Raw genomic sequence first — 24,567 nt, forward strand, 5'->3', positions numbered from 1 at the left:
GCATGACGGATTACAAAGGGGGGCAAAAGCCTGCGTTACCTATTCTTCACTATCTGCAAAGACTAAACAGAGTATTTCGACTCTGTGCTTGTTTGCAAATAGAGAATAAACCAAGGAGAATCAATTCCAAAACAGTCAATGTTTGGATAAACAATCAATCAAATGGAGAGGGAAGTAGGCACGACGGGTTACAAAGGGGGCAAAGGCCTGCGTTACCTACCCTTCACTATCTGCAAAGAGAGAATACTCCTATTCTTCCCCGTTTGCAGACAGAGAATCTCTCAGAAACAACCAAATGAGTAATACTAGTATTTTCAAACAATCAAACAATCAATTCGCAATTTGTCGTGATGCACGACCTTACCCGGACCGCATGGACAGTTTCTTGTCTTCCGCTTCTAGCGCCCGATCGTCCTCTATTCTCCATAATTGCTGTGGCACTCCTGATGGTTCCCAGTCAGGACCGTAGATCACTCGAGAGAGGTCTGCTCGGAACCGGTGAAGTTCGGATGATCGGCTGCCAGATGAGGGTCTATCGGGCAGGAGCTCTTCCCGATCGTTGCAGTCGTTCACACTGTCGTCAGGACCTCTCCCACTGGATCCACGTGTCGCTGATGGGTCCCACGTTTGGGACGCCAATTGTGGAAAAAAGGGCAGGCAACTAAGATCGATAACCCTTTTCTGGATTGCCCGGCGTAGCCGCCTCTCACCCAACTTAAGATTACCAAACAAAGAGGCAGGCGCTGGAGACTGGAAGGCAGGAAACAGGAGTTTATTCCGACGGAGCAGAACACGTCAAATCAGACAACAGAATATCTTCTCGAGGTGCTCTACCCGCATCTCTGAGGCCTGGTCTCTTATACACAGTTTTATGGCTTTATTACATACATTGCATCTGTAGCATTTCTTCGAAGTATAGAAAGACACCCTCAGAATCCCCGGTTCAGGCCCGTTCCCACACACATCTACAGTAGAAGTTCCCACCCCGATCTCAGCATGTGCTGGCTATCGCGCAGCTGGACATTCCGCTGGGAACAGGAATGCGGGTGATCGGTCGGATCTAGGGGTGTGAAGGCATTGATTAATCCCCGCTCCTTTGATGTGGGGTGAGTTTCTACTGTAGGGGCCAATAAACTGCATCTGCTGGGCTAGGTGATGGCCTGGGAACGGGTCGGACAATCGGACAAGGAGGAAGAGGTTATCAAAGGGAATGAGATGAAAGGAGTGTGGGGGGGTTCAGCATGGGATGTGGCTCTGCGGCAGGGTCGCGCTGGAGGTGCGTTTATGGTCCAGGCAGGAGAGATCGGGGGCTGTCAGAGCGCGGGGGATGCTTGCGAGGCCAGAGAGTGAGGGGGAGAGACGCGCTGGCTATCGGCAGTGGGCAGAGAGGCCATGGCATACAAAATGGCTGCAGCTTACGCGCATGTACGAGTCTGAAAAGGGACAAGATGGCGCCGATAATGTTTATGCCACAATCTAGATTTTAACACCAGGCTCCCCAGAGCCAATCACGATGCTGCAATGCAGGGTTGTGATTGGTCTGAGCGCTGTGGTTCGCCGCTCAGACGGGGACAGGGAGGATTTGAATGTTCCTCACCAGGCTGTGTAACGCAGCCTTGTGGGGAACATGCAAAGTGTGCATGACTTTTTGGCCGGCCAAACAGTCATGTTCACTTCAGGAGTGTGAAAACCATTCCTCCCCTGTACCATCAGCCCCGCCCGCCCTAACCCTGCCCGCAGTAACAAAAAATAAAATGATAATAACGTTATTATCATTTATTTTTGCCGCACTGCTCTGAGAGCAGTGGGGCGACACTCCTCCACCTTAGCGGAAGTGCCAACCCTGATCATTTTAGTCAAATCAAAAGGTCAGGGCTTGCACTGGATCTAAAAAGGGAGGTGAAGGGTAAAGCAGGAACATTTGTGCATACTAATATATAAAGAATTGTTCTATAGTGAATCTCACTAAAAGTGGAACTCTGAAAGTCATGTTAGTGGCGGACCATAGTAGGCTTTTTTAGCTACTGGTTAGTTGTCTGAATGTGTTTTTCAGATACAGCACTGAAAACTAGTGAATTGTTTAATGAAGTTTTACAAAGCATGTGAAGGTGACTCCAGTGGCGTAACAAACACCCCTGCAGCCCCCGCAGTGCGGGGGGGGGGCCCTCAGCCCTGAGTAGGTGAAGGGGGCCCCTCAGCCTTGAGTAGGTGAAGGGGGCTCCTCGGTGGAGATCAGATCTGTGAGTGAGAGGCCCTGAAGCAGGTGCAGGCTGCTGCAGCCTGCTCTGAGCCCCTCCGCTCTGACCCAGGACTGAAGAGAAACAATGTTTCAACTTACTTTGTTCCTCTTCAGTCAGAGTCAGAGCCACGAGCTGGAAAGAGGGTGGGGGTGGGGGCGTGAGACAGCATTCTCTAGGGCAATGCTCATGTGAGAAGGGAGAAGGGACGAGGCAGCAACCTGCACCCACATGCATCATTGTTACATTTTGCGATTTCTTAATTGCGAAAATTAAGGAATCGCAATTAAGAAATCGCAACATGCTATGCATTAAGAATTTGCAATATTTTTTGCGATTCCTTAATTTTCCTTAATTGCGATTCACAATTTGCGAATCGCAATTAAGGAATCCCTTCCCATTGATTCCTATGGGCCTAGAGGCCCATAGGAATCAATGGGAAGCCATTCTCATTTTGCGATTCGCAATTAAGGAATCGCAAAATGAGAATACTATTTCAAGAGTGCAGGGGGGTCCCAAGGACCCCCCCTGCACCCCTGAAATTTAACTTTAAGAATATTTTTCACACACACATGCCCCAAGGGCATGTGTGTGTGTACAATGAAACTTTCACTTTTGTGCATTTTAGAAAGTTTTAGGAAATTACCATGAAGTTCAACTTCATGGTAATTTACTTCTTCCTATTTGCGAATTTGCCCGCAAAAAATATTCATGCATTGCATTTAAGAAATCACAAATTGCGATTTCTTAAATGCAATCGCAATTTAAGAAATCGCAACATAATTGCGATTCCTTAAATTGCGAAAAAATTAAAAAAATGATGCATCCCAAAAAAGGAAATTGCATTCGCAAACGGCCGAATTTTGCAATTCGCACCGTTTGCGAATGCAATTTACCTTGATGCATGTGGGCAATGGTGCCCTCAGGTAGGAGCACACTTGTTAGAAGGCACACTACTTTGTGTCTGCCCTCAGTCAGGCGTGTTTAGTAATTGAGCTCAGTGCGCCAAGTTGTGTTTGTGTTGCTCTGGTTGCAGATGAGAGGGGGGGACATTATAGTGTGATGGTGGCTGACTGTTCTGGATGCCTGGGGTCGGGAGATTGTTCCCACCTTCTTATATATTTGTTGACACAAGTAACTCTCAACAAGGACCGATAACAAGGAAAGGGTGCTGCGCTGCAAAGAGGGTTGAGTGAGTCTTATGGCAAAACTCGCTATATTTGTTGAAGACGTCTTGGGTCTTGATCATCTTATTTGGACTTATTAAAAGTAATGTGCCACGGTAGAGCAATACACCTTGTTTCCTGTCCCAACAGACAGTGGAGAGAGAGAGAGTGGAGACAGAGTGGACAGCTTGGAGAGAGAGAGTGGAGAAAGTGAATGGAGAGAGAGTGGAGACACAGAGTGGTCAGAGAGTGGAAAGAGAGAGTGGAGAGAGTGAAGAAATTGGAGAGAGAGAGTGAAGAGAGAGTGGAGAGAGAGAGAGTGGAAAGAGTGGAGAGATTGGAGAGAGAAAGTGGAGAGAGAGAGTGAGTGGAGAGAGAGAGTGGAAAGAGAGAGTGGAGAGAGAGTGGCAAGAGAGTGGAGAGAGAGTGGAGACAGAGAGTGGAGAGAAAGTGGAGGGAGACAGTGGAGAGAGAGAGTGGAGAGAGAGAGTGAAAAGAGTAGAGAGATTGGAGAGAGAGAGTGAGTGGAGAGAGAGAGTGGAGAGCGAGAGTGGAGAGCGAGAGTGGAGAGAGCGAGAGTGGAGAGAGAGTGGAGAGAGAGAGTGGAGAGCGAGAGAGTGGAGAGCGAGAGAGTGGAGAGCGAGAGAGTGGAGACAGAGATTGGAGAGTGAGAGAGTGGGGAGAGAGTGGAGAGAGAGTGGAGAGAGAGAGTGGCGAGAGAGTGGAGACAGAGTGGAGAGAGAGAGTGGAGAGAGAGTGGAGGGAGAGAGTGGAGAGATTGGAGAGAGAGAGTGGAGGGAGAGAGAGTGGAGACAGAGAGAGTGGCGACAGAGTGGAGAGAGAGAGTGGAGAGAGAGTGGAGAGAGAGAGAGTGGAGAGAGACAGTGGAGAGAGTGGAGAGAGAAAGTGGAGCGAGAGAGAGGAGAGAGAAAGTGGAGAGAGAGAGTGGAGAGAGAGAATGGAGAGAGAGTGGAGAGAGAGAATGGATGGAGACAGTAGAGAGATTGGAAAGAGAGAGTGGAGAGCGAGAGAGTGGAGAGCGAGAGAGTGGAGAGAGAGTGGAGAGAGAGTGGAGAGAGAGCGAGTGGAGAGAGAGAGAGTGGAGACAGAGAGTGGAGACAGAGAGTGGAGAGAGAGTGGAGGGAGAGAGTTGAGAGGTTGGAGAGAGAGAGTGGAAAGAGGGAGAGACAGTGAAGAGAGAGTGGAGAGGTTGGGGAGAGATTGGAAAGAGAGAGAGCCAGTGGAGAGAGAGTGGAGAGGTTGGGGAGAGAGAGTGGAAAGAGAGAGAGACAGTGGAGCGAGAGTGGAGAGAGAGTGGAGAGAGAGTGGAGAGAGAGTGGAGAGAGTGAGACAGTGGAGATAGAGAGGACAGAGTAGAGAGATAGAGAGTGGAGAGAGAGGGTGGAGAAAGAGAGAGTGGAGAGAGAGAGAGTGGAGAGAGAGTAGAGAGACTGACTGACTAACTCAGAGACTGAATACTGACTGACTGAGAGACTGACTGGCTGAGAGACTGACAGATAGAGAGAGAGACTGGCTGACTGAGAGAGAGAGAGAGAGAGAGAGACTGACCTACTGACAGAGACTGACTGACTGAGGTAGAGAGATACTGACAGAGAGAGAGACTGACTGAGAGAGACTGATAAAGAGAGACTGATAAAGAGAGAGCGAGAGAGAGAGAGACTGAGTGACTGAGAGAGACTGGCTGACTGACAGAGCCTGACTGACAGAGAGAGAGAGAGAGACTGAGAGACTGACTGACAGAGAGACTGGGAGACTGACAGAGAAAGAGAGACTGACCGACAGAGAGAGACTGGCTGAGAGAGAGAGAGAGACTGACTGAGAGAGAGAGAGACTGACAGAGAGAGACTGACTGACAAAGAGAGAGACTAACAGAGAGACTGACTGACAGAGAGAGAGACTGACAGAGAGAGTCACTGACTGGGAGAGAGAGAGACTCACTGAGAGAGACTGGCTGACTGCGAGAGAGAGAGAATGACTGACTGAGAGAGACTGACTGAGGGAGAGAGAGAGCGAGAGACTGTCTGGAAGACTGACTGAGAGAGTAGAGGGAATGACTGACTGAGAAAGACTGAATGACTCAGAGAGAGAGACTAGGAGAGAGAGAGAGACTGAGAGACTGACTGACTGAGAGAGAGACTGACATAGAGAGACTGACAGAGAGAGAGAGAGACTGACTGAGAGAGAGACTGACTGACAGAGAGACTGGGAGACTGACAGAGAAAGAGAGACTGACCGACAGAGAGAGAGAGAGACTGACCGACAGAGAGAGAGAGAGGGAGAGACTCACTGAGAGAGACTGGATGACCGTGAGAGAGAGAGAATGACTGACAGAGAGACTGACAGAGGAGAGAGAGAGAGAGAGTGACTGCCAGGAAGACTGACAGAGAGAGAGACTGAGAGAGAGAAACTTAGAGAGAGAGACTGACAGAGAGAGGGACTGACAGGGAGAGAGACTGACTGAGAGAGAGACAGAGAGAGAGAGACTGACTGACTGAGGGAGAGATTGAGAGAGAGAGACTTAGAGAGAGACTGACAGAGAGAGGGACTGGCAGAGAGAGACTTACTGACTGAGAGAGAGCTCACAGAGAGAGGGAGACTGACTGACAGAGAGAGGGAGACTGACTGACAGAGAGAGAGAGACAGACTGCGAGAGAGAGACTGACTGACTGACTGAGAGAGACTGGCAGAGAGAAACTGTCTGAGAGACTGACTGACAGAAAGGGAGAGACTGACTGACAGAAAGACAGAGACTGACAGAGAGAGACTGACTGACTGAGAGAGACTGACTGACCGAGAGAGAGAGAGAGACTAAAAAAGAGAGAGACTGACAGAGAGAGACTGACTGACTGACAGAGAGAGACTGACTGACTGACAGAAAAAGAGAGAGATAGAGAAACTGACAGAGAGAGAGACTGACTGACTAAGACAGACTGAATGACAGAGAGAGATAGACTGACTGACTGACTGACAGAGAGAGAGATAGACTGACTGACTGACAGAGAGAGAGAGAGAGAGAGAGAGAGAGAGACTGTGATGGAATTTGGGTCAAAGTGTGTATGAAGCTATGCAATGCCTCTTAAGATTGCTATTGTCTACTAATAAAAATGTATTATCAAAATGTGCTCTTTGTAGTTACATCTGCTTTTGAAATACTGCATTGTCGCTTTGTCTAATGTTTTAAAATGGAAACGAGAAGGAGCAGTGGATGCACTTTTGTCAAAACTGAACGATGAGTGGGCCCGACGTTGTATATCATGACAGGAGTCTGCATCAGGAAACCCACCTAAAATTGGTCAAACTTCCCTGGCGTACTGATGGCAAGGACCCTGTAATGAATGGACCACCACTTATGATAGCCTGCTGGCAGACTAAGCCCAACCTTTAACTCCACCATCCAGTGTTACTTATAACGGCTGTATTGGTGACAGTGGCGTAACAGTAGCCCCGCATCCCCTGCAGTATGGCGGGCTGCTGGCCTGAGAGCTCTAGACTGGCACGGAGGATGGGAGGGGGCCCCCACCATGTAGTTTGCAGGGGGGCCCCCTCAAGTTTCGTTACGCCACAGGGTGACTCCAGCTGGTTGCCAAATGTGATGATGCCATTTCTAAATCCTATCACATTTTCATGTGCTCTTGTGACCATCGTGGCAGGCAAAAATACTTTTTTGAATGGGTGACAGATAGATAATAGATGAATAGTTCTCTATGGATGGACTAGAACTATACTTGAAACACTTTGCATGTGTCATTTATCCATATAAACACTGTGATATCTAAAATGAATGCCATGTTACTGTAAATTATTCTCTCTTCCCCAGCAGTCCTACTTTTTAACAAGGCACATTGTATATTTTGTGTATGAATATTTGCAAGAAAACGACGTAGTATTTATTATCTACAATAAACCACAAGAATTATCTGGAATGCGCCTTTATTTTCAATCGCTAAAGCGAACACACTTTTGTTTACAGTTCAGCATGTATGTTGCGGGCAGGATGGAAAAGTTCTATGAGGATCCGCTCGTTTTCAATCCGGACCGATTCAGCCCAGATGCTCCAAAGTAAGTCTGCATTTAAAATATCCTATTGCATATAACATGTTGCAAAACAAGGAACAATAATTTAGCGAGACTCAACTCTCTAGATGTACTGGACTTGTTCATATGGCTTAGTTTAAAGTTGCAGCTTTCTTGTCCTGAATACCTGCTGAGTTCATTAGCAAAGTGCCTTCTGGTGCACACTTTTGCCCTTCTTAGGCCACTTCTTTGAAGCTGTCATAGGCTACAGAGGACAGAGGGGCGTGCCATGCGTTCATTTTACCACTGAACCTCAGCGGTGCTGGCCCTCACCGGGTGAACAATAACAAACCTGGGCTTCTATCCCTTCAGCCATGGGAACAGCAACAACAAGCACTGGCAATCTGTTCAACCAGCCCTGGTAGCAAGGGTACTCGTGATAAGCACCGCTCCTGCTACACCGCTCCCACTTTTGTAACAGGGATTCGGTACTTACTGGCCCCCACAGGTCCAAAATTGGCCTCTCCCTTCCGGCCCACCAGGAAAACACCGGTGCACGCTACGGCCAGTCTGGCCCAGCCTTCAGCTCCTCTACAGTCTCTTTCACCCAGAGTTTGCCTTAGCAGCACTCCTGTGGCAATCAAGGCAGACCACACTCATGGATGTTGATGAACCTAGATGCCAGGAGTAGTGGAAGTGACAATGCATGCCCATTCACCGCAAGTCACAGTATATAAACTTTGACCTGGTGGCATGCCAGGAAGTAATGTTGGACCTCATTGACCATGGTTGCATTAATGAAAATGATATCACTGAAATGAAAAAACCTAAACTAAGTGATAGTGAAAAATAAAACAGTGCACTAAAGTAAATAAAAGTGGACTATTGACAAGACAGCTGTGATGATGTGCATGCAGTACAACCACGAAAAGCTAGTAACATAGACCAAGGGAACAGCTATCATAGGCCAGCAGCAATCCGCATCCTCCTCAAACTAGCTTCAGATGCTTGGGTGTAGGCTCATAATCCCAGGCTCGCCAATCATATGCTAACCAAAGCCATGCTTTACCTAGGCACAGTCAAACAATGCCTCGATATAGCCCCAAAGACCACATCAAAATACAGCCTGAAAAGCCCAGTCAGAATCTCCACATGCAAGTGCAAAACCGGTAGATTCCCAGACATAACCTACATGCCTGGGCTTACTCATAAAAGTATATTTGTTATTAAAGGTTTTACACATGTGTAAGCTTGCCTTATTTAAGCCAATTTGCACACATAATTTTCCAACCCGTTGCTATTTCAGCCAATTTGCACACAGAATTTTCCAACCCAGTGCAATGCATAAATACAGACACCAAAAAGCACTTTTCCTAAACACAGTTTATCATTCTATGTTCCTCTCTATTTGTATCTGACTGGGCGCATTGGAAATCTGGAAGCGTGTACTGGGAAAGCCATTTATATTAGGTTTTGTCTTGAGAAATCTCTTGTAACAAAAACAAAATCTTAAAAAGGGGCTTAGAGCCCGCCCTTTACTTACCTTTACTTACCATTGGTTGCGTCCCACGCCACTCTTGTTTCCTTTCTTCTTGTTAGTCAATGCCCACTCCTGCCTCCAGCTTCAAACTCTGCTTCAAGTCTTCGTCCTTGCTCTGGAGCTTGGACCAAGACATCTACCTGCGACCAGTGTCCTTCCTCTAGCCATGCACTTGGAAAGGTACTTTATTTTTAGCACTCCATAAGAGTATCTGTTCGTGACTTGCCCATCCCAACCACCACCTCACTCCTGTTGCGGCATGCTCCTTCCCTATTCAATGCCTGCCCGTGCCTCCGACCACCTCACTCCCGTCGCTGCATGCCCCTTCCCAGTTCATTGCTTGCCCGTTCCTCCTATTTAGGGTCATCAGTATATATGTTTTGGTTTGCAAGTACAAAAGTCATTCCCCATACATGTGAGCAGCTGCGGCCCATGGAGGGAGTTCGGTGGGGCAGGGAGGCGGTGCGGGGGAGGGGCAACGGAATATGGATAATTGCAGGTAAGTAAACAATTTAAAAAATAAAACGAATTTCATAGCGCACCCTGCATTGCAAAATGCGATGCAGCGCGCGCTACGAAATTCGTTGTATTTATTAAATTGTTTACTTACCTGCAATTATCCATATTCCGTGGTTTACCACCCCCCACCCTGCCCCTTCCCCGCACTGCCTCCTTGCCCCACCAAACTCCTTCCACGGGCCACGGCTGCTTGTGAGGTGGTTGCATCCGCTAACGGGTTACGCGCCTTTCCATGCTGAGTTTTGCCTTGCCTGCCCAGCATGGTGAAACAAACATGGCGGTGCTCTTGAGATCTGCCTGGCTTCCACCACTGTCAAGTTGCTTTGCGCTACTTAAAAATATCTACCTTCATGAGCTAGGGGGGGGGCGAGGGGGGCGGTCCGCCCCAGGCGGCACTATTTTGGGGGCGGCAGTAGTTTATTCTCACTGACTGTAATTGGCGGCAGGAGCGGCATTCGGAATCATTCTCGCTTCCTTCCCAGCATTTCGCTTTAGGTACGAGGCGCACAGGCTCAGTAAACTACACCGTGTGCAGAATATTATTATTAAACTCAAAAGTGAATAGTTCTTAACAATGCTGTGGGAAGCAGTGTTTGAAAGGCGTGTCAGTCCGACCTGCTTGCTGCTTTGAATATTTATAGACAGGTCGTTTATCAGAAAGGAGTGGAGAAGGCGGATGGAACCTGCTGTCTGATTTACAGAGGGCAGGGATTTCATATCACATTATTGTAAAGTTAGATTTTGGTAAAGTCGGGCAGTGCTTCGAAGCCCCACGTTCGCTGCTGAGAGAGCTCAGGGAGTGAAGTGCTTTTTGCCCCAGTGATGTTAGTTTCCCTGCGGTGCGCTCAGGCATTGTATTAAAGTTGTCTGATTCGGTACTTGTAAGTAATATTGTGTTTTATGCTTTTTTACTACATTATTATCTGGCCATGAGATGTTAATGACACCAGAATGCCGACTTCTACACCAGGATGTGTCAGACAGAGACTGTAAATACACGCTGGCAGTCCTGTGTACATTAGGGGTGCCTAGCTTACAAGCTCTCCTTTGCTGTAGACATCACGGGTACTCAAGGCTGTCAGTAGTCTCACTCCTACTTTAAGTGAGATAGTGTGTGTAGTGTCTGTGTAATGGCAATCTCATGCCACCCTCTAAGGCATGGGTACTCACAAACTTTCTCTCGGGGGCCAAATTTACACTGTGGTTTGTGTCCGAGGGCCGCACCAGTGGGGGCGGGGTCAGTGGGGGAGGGGGCGGGGATGGAGCAACACAAAAAACAACTGACCATGAGGTTGATCACTAGTCCCTGCAGCGGACACCTTCGTCCACTGAGCCAACAGACCCGGCATACACACATCTCTCTCTCTCTCTCTCTCTCGCTCTCTTTCTCTCTCTGTCTCCCTCCCTCTCTCTCCCTCCCTTTCCCTCCCTCTCTCACTCTCCCTTACTCTATCCCCCTCCTTCTGTCCCCCTCCCTCTGTCTCCCTCCCTCTGTCTCCCTTTCCCTCTCACTCCCTCACTCTGTCTCCCTTTCCCTCTCTCACTCCCTCACTCTGTCACTCCCTTTCCCTCCCTCCCCTTCCCTTTCCCTTCCTCACTCCCTTTACCTCCTACCCTTTCCCTCTCTCACTCCCTCACCCGGTCTCCCTTTCTCTCCCTCACTCCCTCACTGTCACTCCCTTTCCCTCCCTCACACTCACCCTCCCTTTCCCTTCCTCCCTCCCTCTCTTACTCCCTCACCCGGTCTCCCTTTCCCTTCCCTTTGTCTCCCGTTCTTTCCCTCTCTCTCCCTCTCTCATCTCACCCTACCTCTGTGTCAGCCCGGGCCGAGACAGCTTCAGAGCACACACACACACATAGCCGCACTGAGCGCATTAACAGGCCTTTAAAAGACCATTAGCAAGTTAATGAGGCTGTGTTGTTCACCTCTTAGCGTCCCTGCAGCTCCACTCTAACTATGGCAGGAATCGCCCGGCCAGCCCCCACAAAGCTGCAGAGTCTCCGAGTTGCGCTGCTGTAACTTAGTTTGCAGACACTCTTTTAAAAAAAGACATTTTTACACACTGGTTATGATGTGTGCAAGGTCCGCGGGCCGCCAGGGAATGCTTGCCGGGCCGCCAGCGGCCCACGGGCCTTACTATGAGTACCCCTGCTCTAAGGTGTGTGCGAATTTTCTGAATCAAGTGAATGCCCTTCACAGCAGCTGGGCTCAGTAAATTAATAGTTAAATATCTGCTCTCTGCGCCGGAGCAGGCTGAGAGTGCTACAATCTAGCAAATATGCCTGGCAGGCGCCACACAGCTTTACAATGCACCACCACACTAATACTGACTAGGAGGCCCGGTTTTAAATCCGGATGTGACCACCATAGTGCCTCGTCAAGTCTTGAAGGAAGAGGAAGTGAGGTTGGTCAGATTCGGCGGGGAACTTCAATCTGAGTCCGAGTCAAGTGACAGTCCTCTGTGCGCTGCTGACTGTCTGCGCAATAGAATACATTTATGAAAATGTTGCATGCTGCTGTGTGGCGCGCTCTGACTCCTCTGTCCCAGGGTCAAGAGAGCCTCTCCCTGTAGCACCACTGAGGCCACTAACTTGGGAAAAACTAGACTAATGTCTGCCTTGCGGCTGGTCGCCTTGCGACTGCCTTGTGCCCCGAGAGAGAGCCCCTTCCGGTGCCCCTGCCTTGCTATGGACGCCAGCAGCACTGAATTGAGACAACACGGAGAGCAGCACTGGAGCCATTCTGGCACATTCAGCGTTTCCCACTCTCTGGTAAGGTTGCTAAATACTGCCATACTGGTCATTTGTTCATGTTGATTTAAAACTTAAGCATGACATAACGTTTATACATTTTACATTGGGCTTTGTCTTTATTTACTTTAATTATGAGACAAACTTCACAGCTTTAGAACACTGCAAAGTATGCACTGATGAGGGAAAACATCTCGGCTTTTTGTATGACCCCGAGCCAGGACAATACAATACCGATCATGCCAGTCAAAATAACAGATTGGTGGTAACCCTATAGTGACTGGTACAGGAGGACCTACCTGGGATCTACTGCAGTAACAGTGAGCAATAGTGAAGTGAATAATCCAAACAGGCCAGTCCAACCCTGGTCAGGCTCAGGTTCTTCTTAATGGCTGGAAGGTGAATGTGCACACTGAGAAGCATTTTCTGCTGCTTTTGGGCCAGTCCAAGCCTGGTTGGAGCTTCTTATTATTGTGGTGGGGAAAAGGCTTGAAATTACATTTTTGTCAGAGGGTGGCTCTGAGTGTCACTTAACACCAAGTACGATAATGTGGCCCATCCATAGCTGCTTCCTGTTGTGTGTTTCATGTGATTTGTAACACTGTGAAACCTGATTTGTTAATCCTAAACACTTTGGATGCGGAGATTAATAGTTTTCTCATTTCCTATCAGAAAGAATGCACAAACAATATCCACAGTACAAAATGCACCTAGTTATGAAATGCATATGTTTTGTGATCAATAGGAAATGCTCTGCAGCACTTTAAAGATCTTTTTCGAGTTTCTCACAGCTCAAAAGGGTATAATTTGTAATGTTTATCTATTTCCATGGACTTCATTGCTTGGTTTTGCTGGCGAGAAATTGTCACTCATAGTGGTTGAATTGTCACTCATAACTGCATTGCAATTTAAAAAATGTCACACATAGCAATCTGAAACCTTGGCAGCTATGCCGACGTGGCTGCCACACAGTGACACTTGCTGGGATAGGGGAGCAGTTCAGACTCGGACCTATGTGTGGGACGGGGACACATTGCATTGGGTAAGATGAATGCTGCGGTGAGCAGGATTTGAGGGTGGCTGTACCCACCTGTGGAATTGTTCTGTGCGGGTGGTGGGGTGGGACATAGGCCGTTCGGCACATGGGTCGGGCGATGATAGATGGGCCCAGACTGTGGCGGGGTGTGGGAAGCCCTGGCACGATCTCGATTGCCTCGGTCCTATACCGTGGATTCATTAGAGTCAGCTGACTCACGGACTCCGGCCGCTGCGGTGAGCATGTGCGTAATGGCATGGTTGCTGGGTGGGCCTCGGGAGAGACTGTGGAACGTGCATGCCGATCACAGTCAGGCAGGCTGACGGATATGTTTGGAGGTATTAGGTAGAATTACACCGGTATGGTTGGGCGAGTGGCCTCGGGGTGCTCTGCGGCTGCGAGTTCAGATGGTTGGCACTTGCTTGCACTGGTTGGTGGACCGGTGTGGAGCTGGCATTCCAGTGATACATGTGAGAAGTATTTGTGCCCGAGGTTTGACAGTGGGGTGAGATCCGAAATTCCAGTCGAGACTTGGCCTCGCATGGTCACGGGGCTGCGGATGCCATGGGCGGCAGTCTGTGGGATGGCCCCGGGCGCCACAGGCTCTAGCTACGCCCCTGCATGAGCCCCCTTCTAATGTTGCAGTCAAGGTGCTTTCTCTTGCAGCTGGTCACCCCCAGCATCCCAGCTGGCGGGTCCCATACTTTGAAGCTGAGCATAATTCTCTGCACACTTTGCTCTGCAATCGTATGACCTCCCAACAGATCTTCCAACGTCGTTTTGCTGTTGCTTGACCCCGCTCACCTGACTAGTTTATAACCCACACGCACCTTCGTCCATTGTGCCAGTATTCTACAGTGGCACTCCAAAATACCTCCTGTCATGAGGCCCCTTCCAGCACATGAGCCAAGGGACTTTCTCTTGCAGCTGGTCACATCCAGCATCACAGCTGGTGAGTCCTTTACTTTGTGGCAGGCTGTGCATGTTTCTCTGCACACTTTGCTCTGCAATCATATGACGTCCCATCAGGTTTTGCAAACTTCGTATTGTTGTCGCTTGATCCTGCTCACCTAAATGTTTTCATGAGATTTTTGTTATATTGTATTGTTGTTTTTTAGGTTTTGCCTGCATGGCACTCCATCATAGCTTGTATAAATAGCGGGAACTTGAATGCCAAAGTCGCAGGTGTGGCCAGTACGCCACACCCTCTCTCTTTGTTTACATGTTTTCGGGAGGGTGGCCTCCAGGTTCAGTCAGTCAATGTTTTCTTCCATGTTGCACAGCAATTGAGCTGCTGTGCTACATGGCTTACACCAGAGAAAACATTGTATGCCGAAATAAATGCTGGTTGTATCACTCTGCTGTCATTTTTACTTTCAACTACTGTGCAACATGCAAAAAAATGACAGTGAATAGATTTTACACATGCGAAATGCTTTTTTTAATCACTAATTTGTGGATCCAAAACCTACCCTCTGAATGCCAATCATTGAATTGGTAACACCAGAAGAATCCGACATAGGTCCAGATTTTTAGGATAACCACTGACACTACAAAACAGTTTCATTTGGATTAATTACATGTGAATTTATTATATGTGGATAAGATTGAAAATCCTCAATTAATCTATTCTTCACGGATTTGCTTTTCATACCTCTAACATATACTAAATATGTTAGCCATGGGAGTTGTGTACTCCTCAAACTGAACTGCCTCTAGGAACTATCAATAGGTGTGCACCATGTGTGCCTGTAGACTCCTCTCACTAGAGTACACATAGAACTACTGCATGTTTCTTCTCTAAGTCGTGTCTCGCCTGTGTGCATTAACCGCTTCCATCTTGTGTGGATGCCTTTTAGACTTACTCTCACTTCTATCCACTAAGCTACATCTTGCCTGCGTCCACCTAGCCCCTTCTATCCTTGTACTCCTTGGCCCTTTTAAATGTATGCAAATATTCATATTACCTGTATCCACAGAAGCACATCTTTTTTGTGTTCACCAAGAAATCCCTAACCTTTATGCGCCTAAATCGCTTTCACCTGTAGGCGCCTACCACTCACGCCTGTTTGCATAAAACCACCCCATCTACTCAGACTTAAGGTGAACAAATTGAGATTTCCAAGACCACCTTGAGTCCATATAACTGCTCTCACACCTATTCACATATAGTTTCCTTTCATCTCTGTACACGTAATCTCCTTTAATATTCAGACTTTTAGCCCTTTTTTCCTGTGTGCATGTAGTCCCTTTAACATATGTATCCCAGTCTCTTTCTAACACATTTGCACCTAGCCCCTTCACCTGTTTGCATATAACCTCTCATCTGTTTACGTCCCAGGACCCTATATATGTGTATATAGCCCCACACACCTAGTGGCCATTAATTTACGGACACAAAGACTCCTCTAGCCTGTTTACAGCAATGCCTTTGTCACCTTTGTGCACTGATTGCTGTATCGCATTTACATGCCCAACCCCCTCCTGTTTGAATCTAGATTAATTTGAACTTTGGGCACTCTTCTGTCGCTCACATCTTCACACTCAGACACGTTTTATGTAAAAATGTTTGCAGACATATGTTTATGACATGGTCACAGGCATACACATATTCATAATGTACACAATCTGCCACACAGTCCTAGCACACACCTGAATCGCTAATACACTTAGGGCCTTATTACGAGTTTGGTGGTCCATGAGTGGCTGTACCGGTGGTGGTAGTGCAAGCGTGGAGAGCTCGCCAGTCCGACCACCATAAAATCATTTGCTCGGATTGCCTTTGCAAAGACCGCAGCTGAACCACCGAGAGCTTCAGCAGACCGCTGACCGCCAAGGTTCTGTTCGGGGAAAGGCAGCCGTCATAGGTCGGTACAGGGGAACTGCACCACCGTCTGTATTAAGAGTTGCCTTTTTCACAAGCTGACCCCAATGGTCCGATTGCCTGCATCAAGGTGGCAGACACAAAAGATTTGGGGTGCGTTGACATTATTTCCTATGCAGCTTTATCAACTTCCAATATTTTCTATTGGAGGGTGTTGCAGTATCGGTGGATGGCCATGTGTGGTGCTGGACCTATTACTTACCACCTTTTCAGGGGGAGGAGACATGTAAATGTAAACTTCTGAGTAACTTTGGGCTCAGGTTTTGTGAATAGCCGAAAGTAGCGAAGTTATTCAAAGTGTAGGAGTAAATCTCATATATAAATTAAGTGTAAGTTGCCTTTGTAAATAACCTCTATTTTCTCTATCAATTAACACATGTGGACATAACTACTATTGTTTTTTAAATCTCCCCCCCTCTCCCTATGATTCATCAATAACTTTCTCATTGTGGTGTATACTACGGGAACAATTAAATACTGACAGAATGTGGTCTAACTACATCTTTATGCTGTTCTATGTTTTGTGGCAACATATCCCATTTAGACAACACACACACAATGATTTTATATAACACAAAGGGAAGCAAAAAGTGTTCCCCTGGTATATTATGTAAGGACCGTAATATACGTGAAATCTTTGATAGACATTTGTATGTATTGTGTTGTTATTTTATTCAGGCCGTTGTTTGGAACTTCAGTGATGTAAATTATTGAGACCTTATCAAGGTTAAAGTCTTGTGACGTTACTTCCTGGGATGATTCAAGGTCAAAGTGCTAATGAAGTCGCCTCCAGGTGTGCATTTTGGTGAATCAACAACAATGGGAAAATCTAAATATTCTAATGCAGACCTAAAAAAAATATAAACATTAATTAAAGGTATCCAAGTTGTTTCTTGTGACTGGCAAATACTTCTTTCTTTCTTAGTAACCAAATCATGGAAGCAAAAAGCTCATTTGGGCAGCTATTTAATGTAATAAAAAATGTCCTTGCTCCTCCTGGTCTTGCCCCTATTATGTCTGTTATTCAGGAATTTTGCTAAACTTTTAGCAGATTTTTACTGTAAAAAAATGCAAAATGTTTATAGGGAAATTAGGAATAACTCAGAGACTACAACAAAGCATCTTTACTTGGTACAGCAGAAAAGACTTTACACAAGGATGTCCCAGATTTAAACCAATCACAAGAGAGGAGGTGTGCTCCCCTCTCTTCTACATAAAAGCAGGTTTGCCCTGATGACTCTTATTCAATTCAATTCAAATACTTTATTGCGGTCATTAGACCATAAAAGTGCAAGTGCATAAAAAAATGATAATACATAGAAGCATCACCAGGGCCCAGACTCAAGGCCCGGGGTCCTAAATTACTATTGCAAGCTATTATCCCACACTCCAATAAATAAGTCTGGTACTGTGATGTATTCCTATAGGTTCTGTATCGATCCCCCTATTCCTGACCCTGCTCTGGTTAACAAGTTAACTAGCAGCCATCCCATGATGCAGAAACCGTTATCTGATCAAGCCATACCACGGCACAGGAACGTGTTATCTGATTAGGTCATAACGCTTGCCATCTAATTAGACAAGCAATATTCCTCCAGCCCCTGATAAGGCATACGGAGTTCTCAAAACAAATCAAACCTATGACAACCTGGGAAAAACCCTGCGGCCATTGTTTTGATTTTACCGAGAACTTCAGCAAAAGAATGTGCTAACGACCAGCTCGTATGACATCCTTATTGACGTATCTATGTCCATCCTTACGTCAATCTTGGCACCTTACAGGTATAAATATTACCGGTATTGCCTTAAGCAAACACACGCGGTGGTGACGAGATCGGAGCAGCCAGACTTGCCGAAGCCCAGAAGCAGAGCAGACCCCGCTGGCGCAGCCCCGCCTTCCTGACGCGCTGAAAACGAGACGCTGCTTTCTCCTGCCGAGAAATCCAGCTCCGGCACTTCCAGGTAGCCCTCGCAGGCAGCCTGGAATATCGAGACCAGAGACGAGAGATATCATCCCTCATTCATCCTAGATTCCAGGTACAGAACTGAATAACCCCTCGCAGAGAATTCTTGAGTCAGTCACTTGGCAAAAACAAACTTAACTTAAACTGCTACTTTCTATCCCCCGCCCACGTATTAGGCTTAGGTCAGGTACACTGGGGTAGGCGTAGTTAGAAACACCAGTTGAGTACGTTTAGTCAAATGTATATGTGTATATATCTATTTTATTCATTTTAAACCTTCATATGGCTTAGAAACCATATAAATGTTTTTACAGTATTATTTTATACTTCTGCTTTTATTGTATGCACTTTACTTAACCATAAGTATTGCGATAATATCGATCCATTTCTCTTGTATGAGAAAAGAGACTGATCAATAAATACCATCTTTTATTGAACACGCCCGTCTCTTCCTTTTCTCTACAATCTGGTGAGACTAAGAATGCACGTACTGACTGAGTAAAATAAGTTGTCTTTTGTTTTCACACGACTCTAGAGATACACTCTTGATTAGGGGAGAGCAAAGTTGTCATGTTCTATGGTTGTCAGAAACTAAATCCCTTGTCTATCCAGGGAGGTTCAACTCCTCCTTGCCTATTCGAGAAAGTTTCTAGTGAACTCTGAGCTAGCTGGCAAACCCAAAACTTTAAGTCTAATATCGACAGTAGAAGACCTAGTTAACGTCTGGTCTAGGCCTATACTATTGAAGGTATTATTCCAATGCGCAGAGCCTATTGGGATAATAGGAACTACACTACATGGCGCCCAATGCGTTTGGCAAAGGCGATAAAACTAACGCAAGACATTAGAGTAACTCAGTCGTGCTATTTCACTCAGACCCCTTTTTTCCCATAATACTCCAAAGACGTCTGGAGTGGGTGAAAGGTCATATCCGCCAAACCTCGCAGGAGGAAACTCCTATGTATGGTTCTTGGTATAGTCAACGTTGAAGGATACACTGTTCCAAAATATTGTGCATCTAATCTTTGTTTCCATAAGAAACCTGATCTGCAAACAAACGGAATAACCTTCTGAACAGTACAATGTCAGAAAGTGAGGATGAAAGAGAGGCAGCTAGAATAACAGCTGAACTCGTAGCAGCTGATAATGCACTGCAAGAAGCAGACCCGGGTATAATAATCATCCCGGTCAACACAAGAAAATCTATAACTTTAAAACTTATAGAAAATGGACTGACACCTAGAGGTGGCACAGTCATATTCGTAATAGAGGCACACGAATATCGGCAAACAGAGGTATTCTATTCATGGATAAACTTTCCAGCAGCTAATGCTGTAACAAAGGTCTTCCACTATTACAAAACAGAGGAACCTCCTGAAGAGTACACTCCTTTCGAGGAGGTGGAAGTACCACTTAAATTTCAAGAGCACCTGCTCTTATTTAATGGCGCCCTAAAACACAATAATCACATCACCAGGCTCGGTCCTTTAGGTAGACCAGGAGCAACGTGGCCGGTCCTAGCCGGATACACACCACATCCAGACTTCAAAAGAATGTCTGCAGTAGATCTTTTAGTACAACTAAAACAATTAATAAAAATACATAGACAATTAGTCCAATATGTGATGCGGACTTCAACAATCCAACCAGCAATTAAAATTCCACAGCTGACCCCTCATCAGGGGAACACAAATAAAATTACACCACAGAACATACAATCCTGCCTAGGTAAAGTACCAGCTAAAGGGGAACAAATACCATTCTGGTTAGCACAAAAAATCACCCAAATAGAGGCGGTGTTTCCAGACACCACCCCGTTAGAAAAACACAGGATTCTGACTATCTGTCTTCCAATGGGAATCGCACCACACGTGGAGGACTGTGACACTTGGGGTACAGTCTTTGCTTCCATTTACACAAAAACGCATGGCGTTCCATCCATCTCGGTAATACCAGATGTGCTAAAACAAATTCAAGATGAGTACGGTCCAGAACCCGCTTTAACTCTTGGTATGAAATTACTAAAAGACTTCAAGCAGGTCTCGGCAATACTATTAGCCAACATAAAGGGAGAAGCAGCAAACGTGGCGATCCGCCAGAGGTTAAAAGAAATAGATATAGCTGAAATTGCCAGAATTATAGAAAAATCCTATGAGGAACTAGGTAGAGATAGTTTAGGTGGAATACCAGTGAAACCACAACTGATTGAAAGTCCTGAAAAAGTATTTTTTAATAATAATAATTTAACATCACAAAAAAAGAGCTGGGATGGAAACAAACAATCCAATCCTAAAGAAAAGAAATTCCAGTCCAGAGGAAGGTCTCCTCGGCGGAGAGAAAAATCTCCGAACCAAAGACACAGGTCTCCCCAAAGTGATCCCTCTGGGAAAAGATACAACCTTAGAAATAGGGATAATATAAAGAAGCCTGATAGATATCAAGACTTTGATACACGCCCCTCTCAATCTTTTCAGACTTCCTCGCAGAAATCGGAAAGAAGAGGACGATCAGAACAAAGAGAAGAGCACGTCAAGTCCAACGACAAGGAACCTGCTCATCTAAAAAAGAAATTACAATTTCCAAAAAAGAAGGTAGCCATTTTTAAAGTAGTTAACAATGCCGAGAATACTGAGGACACAACTGAAAAACGGAGAATGGGCTCAGACAATGCTAGACAGCGCAGCAGAAGTGAGCATAGCTCGCAAAGTCCTTATGAATCATCTGGAGACAGTGGACACGAATGAATATCTTTAAGTGGAAACTGCAGACACCAGAGTTAGCAAACCTCACAAAATATATGAAATAACTTTACGTATAGAAGGGGATAAGACTAGAAAAATAAGGGGACTATTTTGGGATAATCTCTCCAAGGGCTATGACATCCTTCTAGCTGAAAAAGACTGGCCACCAGAGTTTGTCAGGGACTGCCCTCATGACGAAGAAATAATTATGCCTGCCTTCTCAAATCATATCCCAATTCATAAAAAATACACACTTGCTAGAAAGTGGGCAGTAGCTCAAGCTCCTGCTTTATATAAAAATCATGTAGGATGGGATGAGGACTCTCCTCCTCACAAAATCCAGCTAAAATCACAACCTACTGCACAAAGGCAGTACCCAATTAAGCAAGAAGCTAAAAAACAGGTAAAAGAAATCCTAGATCAATTAGAATACCAGGGGGTGATTGAAACTTGCACCTCACAAATGAACAACCCTTTGTTTCCGGTCTCCAAACCAGACAATTCATATCGTCTAGTTTTGGATTACAGACACCTTAACTCATGTTGCAAAACTTTTGCAGTACAAAACTCGCATAGTGCTGCACTAATGAATAACATAGTGCGCAAAAAATACAAAACAACATTAGACATCTCTAATGGATTCTTTTGTCAAAATATAGCACCAGAGAGCAGACATGTATCCGCGTTCTCAATAAATGGCACTCAAAAACAATTCTGTCGGTTAGCCCAGGGGTACAAGAACAGCCCAGGAGTATTCTCAGCGAGAGTAACAGAATTACTACAAACATATGATGACGAAGCATTATCTTATGTCGACGACATATACCTAACAGATGATGACTTGGATACTCACTTGAAGAGAGTGAACACCATAATACTTGGGTTCGCAGCAGAGGGTTACAAATTCAACTTTAAAAAATCTAGAATTGCCCATCTAACAGTCCTGTTCTTAGGATATGAATTATCAAGTGAAGGCAAAAGCCTGGCTGACAATTTCCTAGAGAAATGTGCCGTACTCCAAGCACCTAGAACACTAAAAAACCTACAGTCAATTCTAGGCTTCCTAAATTTCGGAAGAACATACATTGCAAATTACGCAGAAAGGGTCAAACCCCTTTATGATCTAATAAAACCAGATTTTAAAAGAACCAATTGGACTCAAATACACACAGAAATTCTGAGATCCTTACAAACAGACATGTTAATTAAAACAAAATTAGAAACACGTGATAACACACGCAATCTTGTGATTCGAGTCATCCCAGGAAGATGCGGATTCACATACCTGACCTCTAATGAGGGAGAAAAGGTACCAATTGCATTCAAATCACACTTGTACACAGAAGCTGAAAAGAAGTTCAGTATTAAAGAAAACATTGTTCATGCAGTTCAAACCGCAATAGCTAGAGAAAAAGATAAAGCTGACGGTAGACGTATCACAGTCAGAACAGCAGAATCAGCCTTTGAGGCATTAACAACACCATGTAATTTACCAACAACAGCATTGAATCCTGAATGGATACAATGGGTGAATTCAATTACAACGGACAAAGTATACTACTATTTTGATCCAGAACTAAAGGAATTAAAATATCTAGAATATGAAAGAACATTCCCTCTGCCGACCGACATTCTGCCCTTACGACAATACGCTTGTGTAATCTATACAGACGGACATGCTCAACCCTCCGTCTGGGGAGAACAAGCATACAACCCCACATGTGAGATTACAAAAGAAGTGTGGCGCAGAGGTAAACTAAGACCTCTATTAACAAAAACACACTCAGTAGAAACTAATTCAGAACAACAGACTGAAATATTAGCATTAAAAATGGCGCTAGATAATGCGGATCGCGAATTCCCGACACTTATAGTGTCCGATTCATATTACTGCGTCAAATCATATAACAACGATTTGCAGACATGGATTCAAAACGGTTACAAAGATGACACAGGTGCAACAATAAAGCAAAAACTGCTTTGGGAACAAATAGTTCTGTTACAAAAAGAACTACCAAAGACTCACGTGATACATACACTGAGTCATCAACGTGATGGCGTTCACGTTGCAGGGAATTCATTGGCTGAGACAGCCACAGCGGTAGCAACTAAATCGGCTTCCGTAGCTAGAAAAAACGTACAATGAAATACATTGACGGTGAAACAGTGCTGGCAGTGAAAACGTCATCAAAAGGCGACTGCTCGGCGCTACCGATCAACTATCCACTCAATTATACATACATAATCGATGCAAACTCCGTCCCTTTTGCTCGAATCCCTGGAGTGGGGGATAGAGTAATTCCAAACATGGACAGGAGAACTTTGTTAATTGCGGACGCACATATGGGTGAGGGTCTCGGACACCTCAAACTAAAAGATTCTCTGGAAGAATTACAATCAGTGTACTGGTGGCTAGGCATGAGCCTGCAGCATCACATTTTTGTAAAAAAATGCCCGGACTGCAACAGAGATCGCAGTGGCGAGAGAAACGGTATACTACCGTGGCGTTTCACTCCAGAAAATATCAACAGTAAAAAGCAAAGCGTCCGATTAACATATACAGACTAGTTTCCACTTATAATGTAGATCCCCAGCACTCGGCTGACGTCTGGACTGTTATACAAAGATTTGCGAGTCTAAATGGCATATACGCTAGGAGCATGCTACGTTTGACCAATGTTTTCACTTTGGCCCTCAAGCCTGTGGGGAAACATGGCCAAATGAGCATAGCACAGCGGGATTCTTCTCACTTCCTTCCTGAGGGATACGGGATGGTGTAAAGAAAAAACCAAGGCATAAAGCTATCTATAACGGAAAGGATATTAGGTTCGGGAGCTGGGTGGGTCAAACATCTAATAAGTGTCCAACATAGTCTAAATAACCTGCCAAGAAATTCTCTGAAGGGATTCAGTCTGTACGAATTATTGTTTGGAACTAGGATGTTAGTCTTAGATCTCGACAGTCAGACTTCAGTGGTGAAGGAAAAAAGCTTTGATATCAAAGATCGTTTGGCTATTTTACAGGACTTAAACGAAACAAGAAAAGACCTGAGCAACATAAAGTTGAAACAGCAGCCAACGACCACTGAAGAACCACCACCTGTCCCAGCAAGACCTGTCTGGATTCCAAAAGTCGGGGATCTAGTCAGGGAAAAGATCGCGGTAAGGAAGGAATTTGGGCCTTCTTACAGAAAAGCAGTTCCTGTCTTGTCTGTCAACGGGACAAGATCAGTTGTACTACCGCCGCTTGCTGGTAAAAAGGAGAACCGAGTTGTATCCATCGACCTGGTAAAACCACAATCATGTGGCCGATAACAAATAGTAGGCCAAGTGGACTCCCGATAAGTAGCAGAACACCAAGGTTTGCTACCAATACAGAGGTCCTAACTAAGAGGCTAATCACATTCGAAACGCCTACAGAACAACAACAAGGACTATGCAACAATGCAATGGAACTTAAACCTCTGAAAACCCAAATAAAAACATTTAGTAGAGACACACCAACCTACAATGAAGTAACAAACGAATATGCAAGAAACAGTAATCCTGAAGCAATTGGAACAATTGACAGAACTGCATCCGGCTACTTCATAAACTTCGATGATACCTCTGAAGACTTCAGTGAATCAAAAACACAGCCATCAACAAAAACCTTTAAAGATAAAGCTAAAGAACTTTTGAAACAACTGAAAGAA

At 45.6% G+C, this 24,567-nt stretch overlaps 1 protein-coding gene across 1 annotated transcript in view; it reads left to right on the forward strand.

Annotated features, from left to right (window-relative positions):
- The window catches only part of LOC144781356 (cholesterol 24-hydroxylase-like), a 457,687-nt gene that overhangs the window by 324,429 nt on the left and 108,691 nt on the right, over positions 1-24,567 (forward strand). Inside the window, exon 13 of the mRNA XM_078660145.1 lies at positions 7,395-7,483. Within this exon, the coding sequence (XP_078516271.1) occupies positions 7,395-7,483 (89 nt within the window). The remainder of the gene's footprint in view (positions 1-7,394; positions 7,484-24,567) is intronic.

Source organism: Lissotriton helveticus, chromosome 9 (genome assembly GCF_964261635.1).
Source record: "Lissotriton helveticus chromosome 9, aLisHel1.1, whole genome shotgun sequence".
NCBI lineage: Eukaryota > Metazoa > Chordata > Amphibia > Caudata > Salamandridae > Lissotriton > Lissotriton helveticus.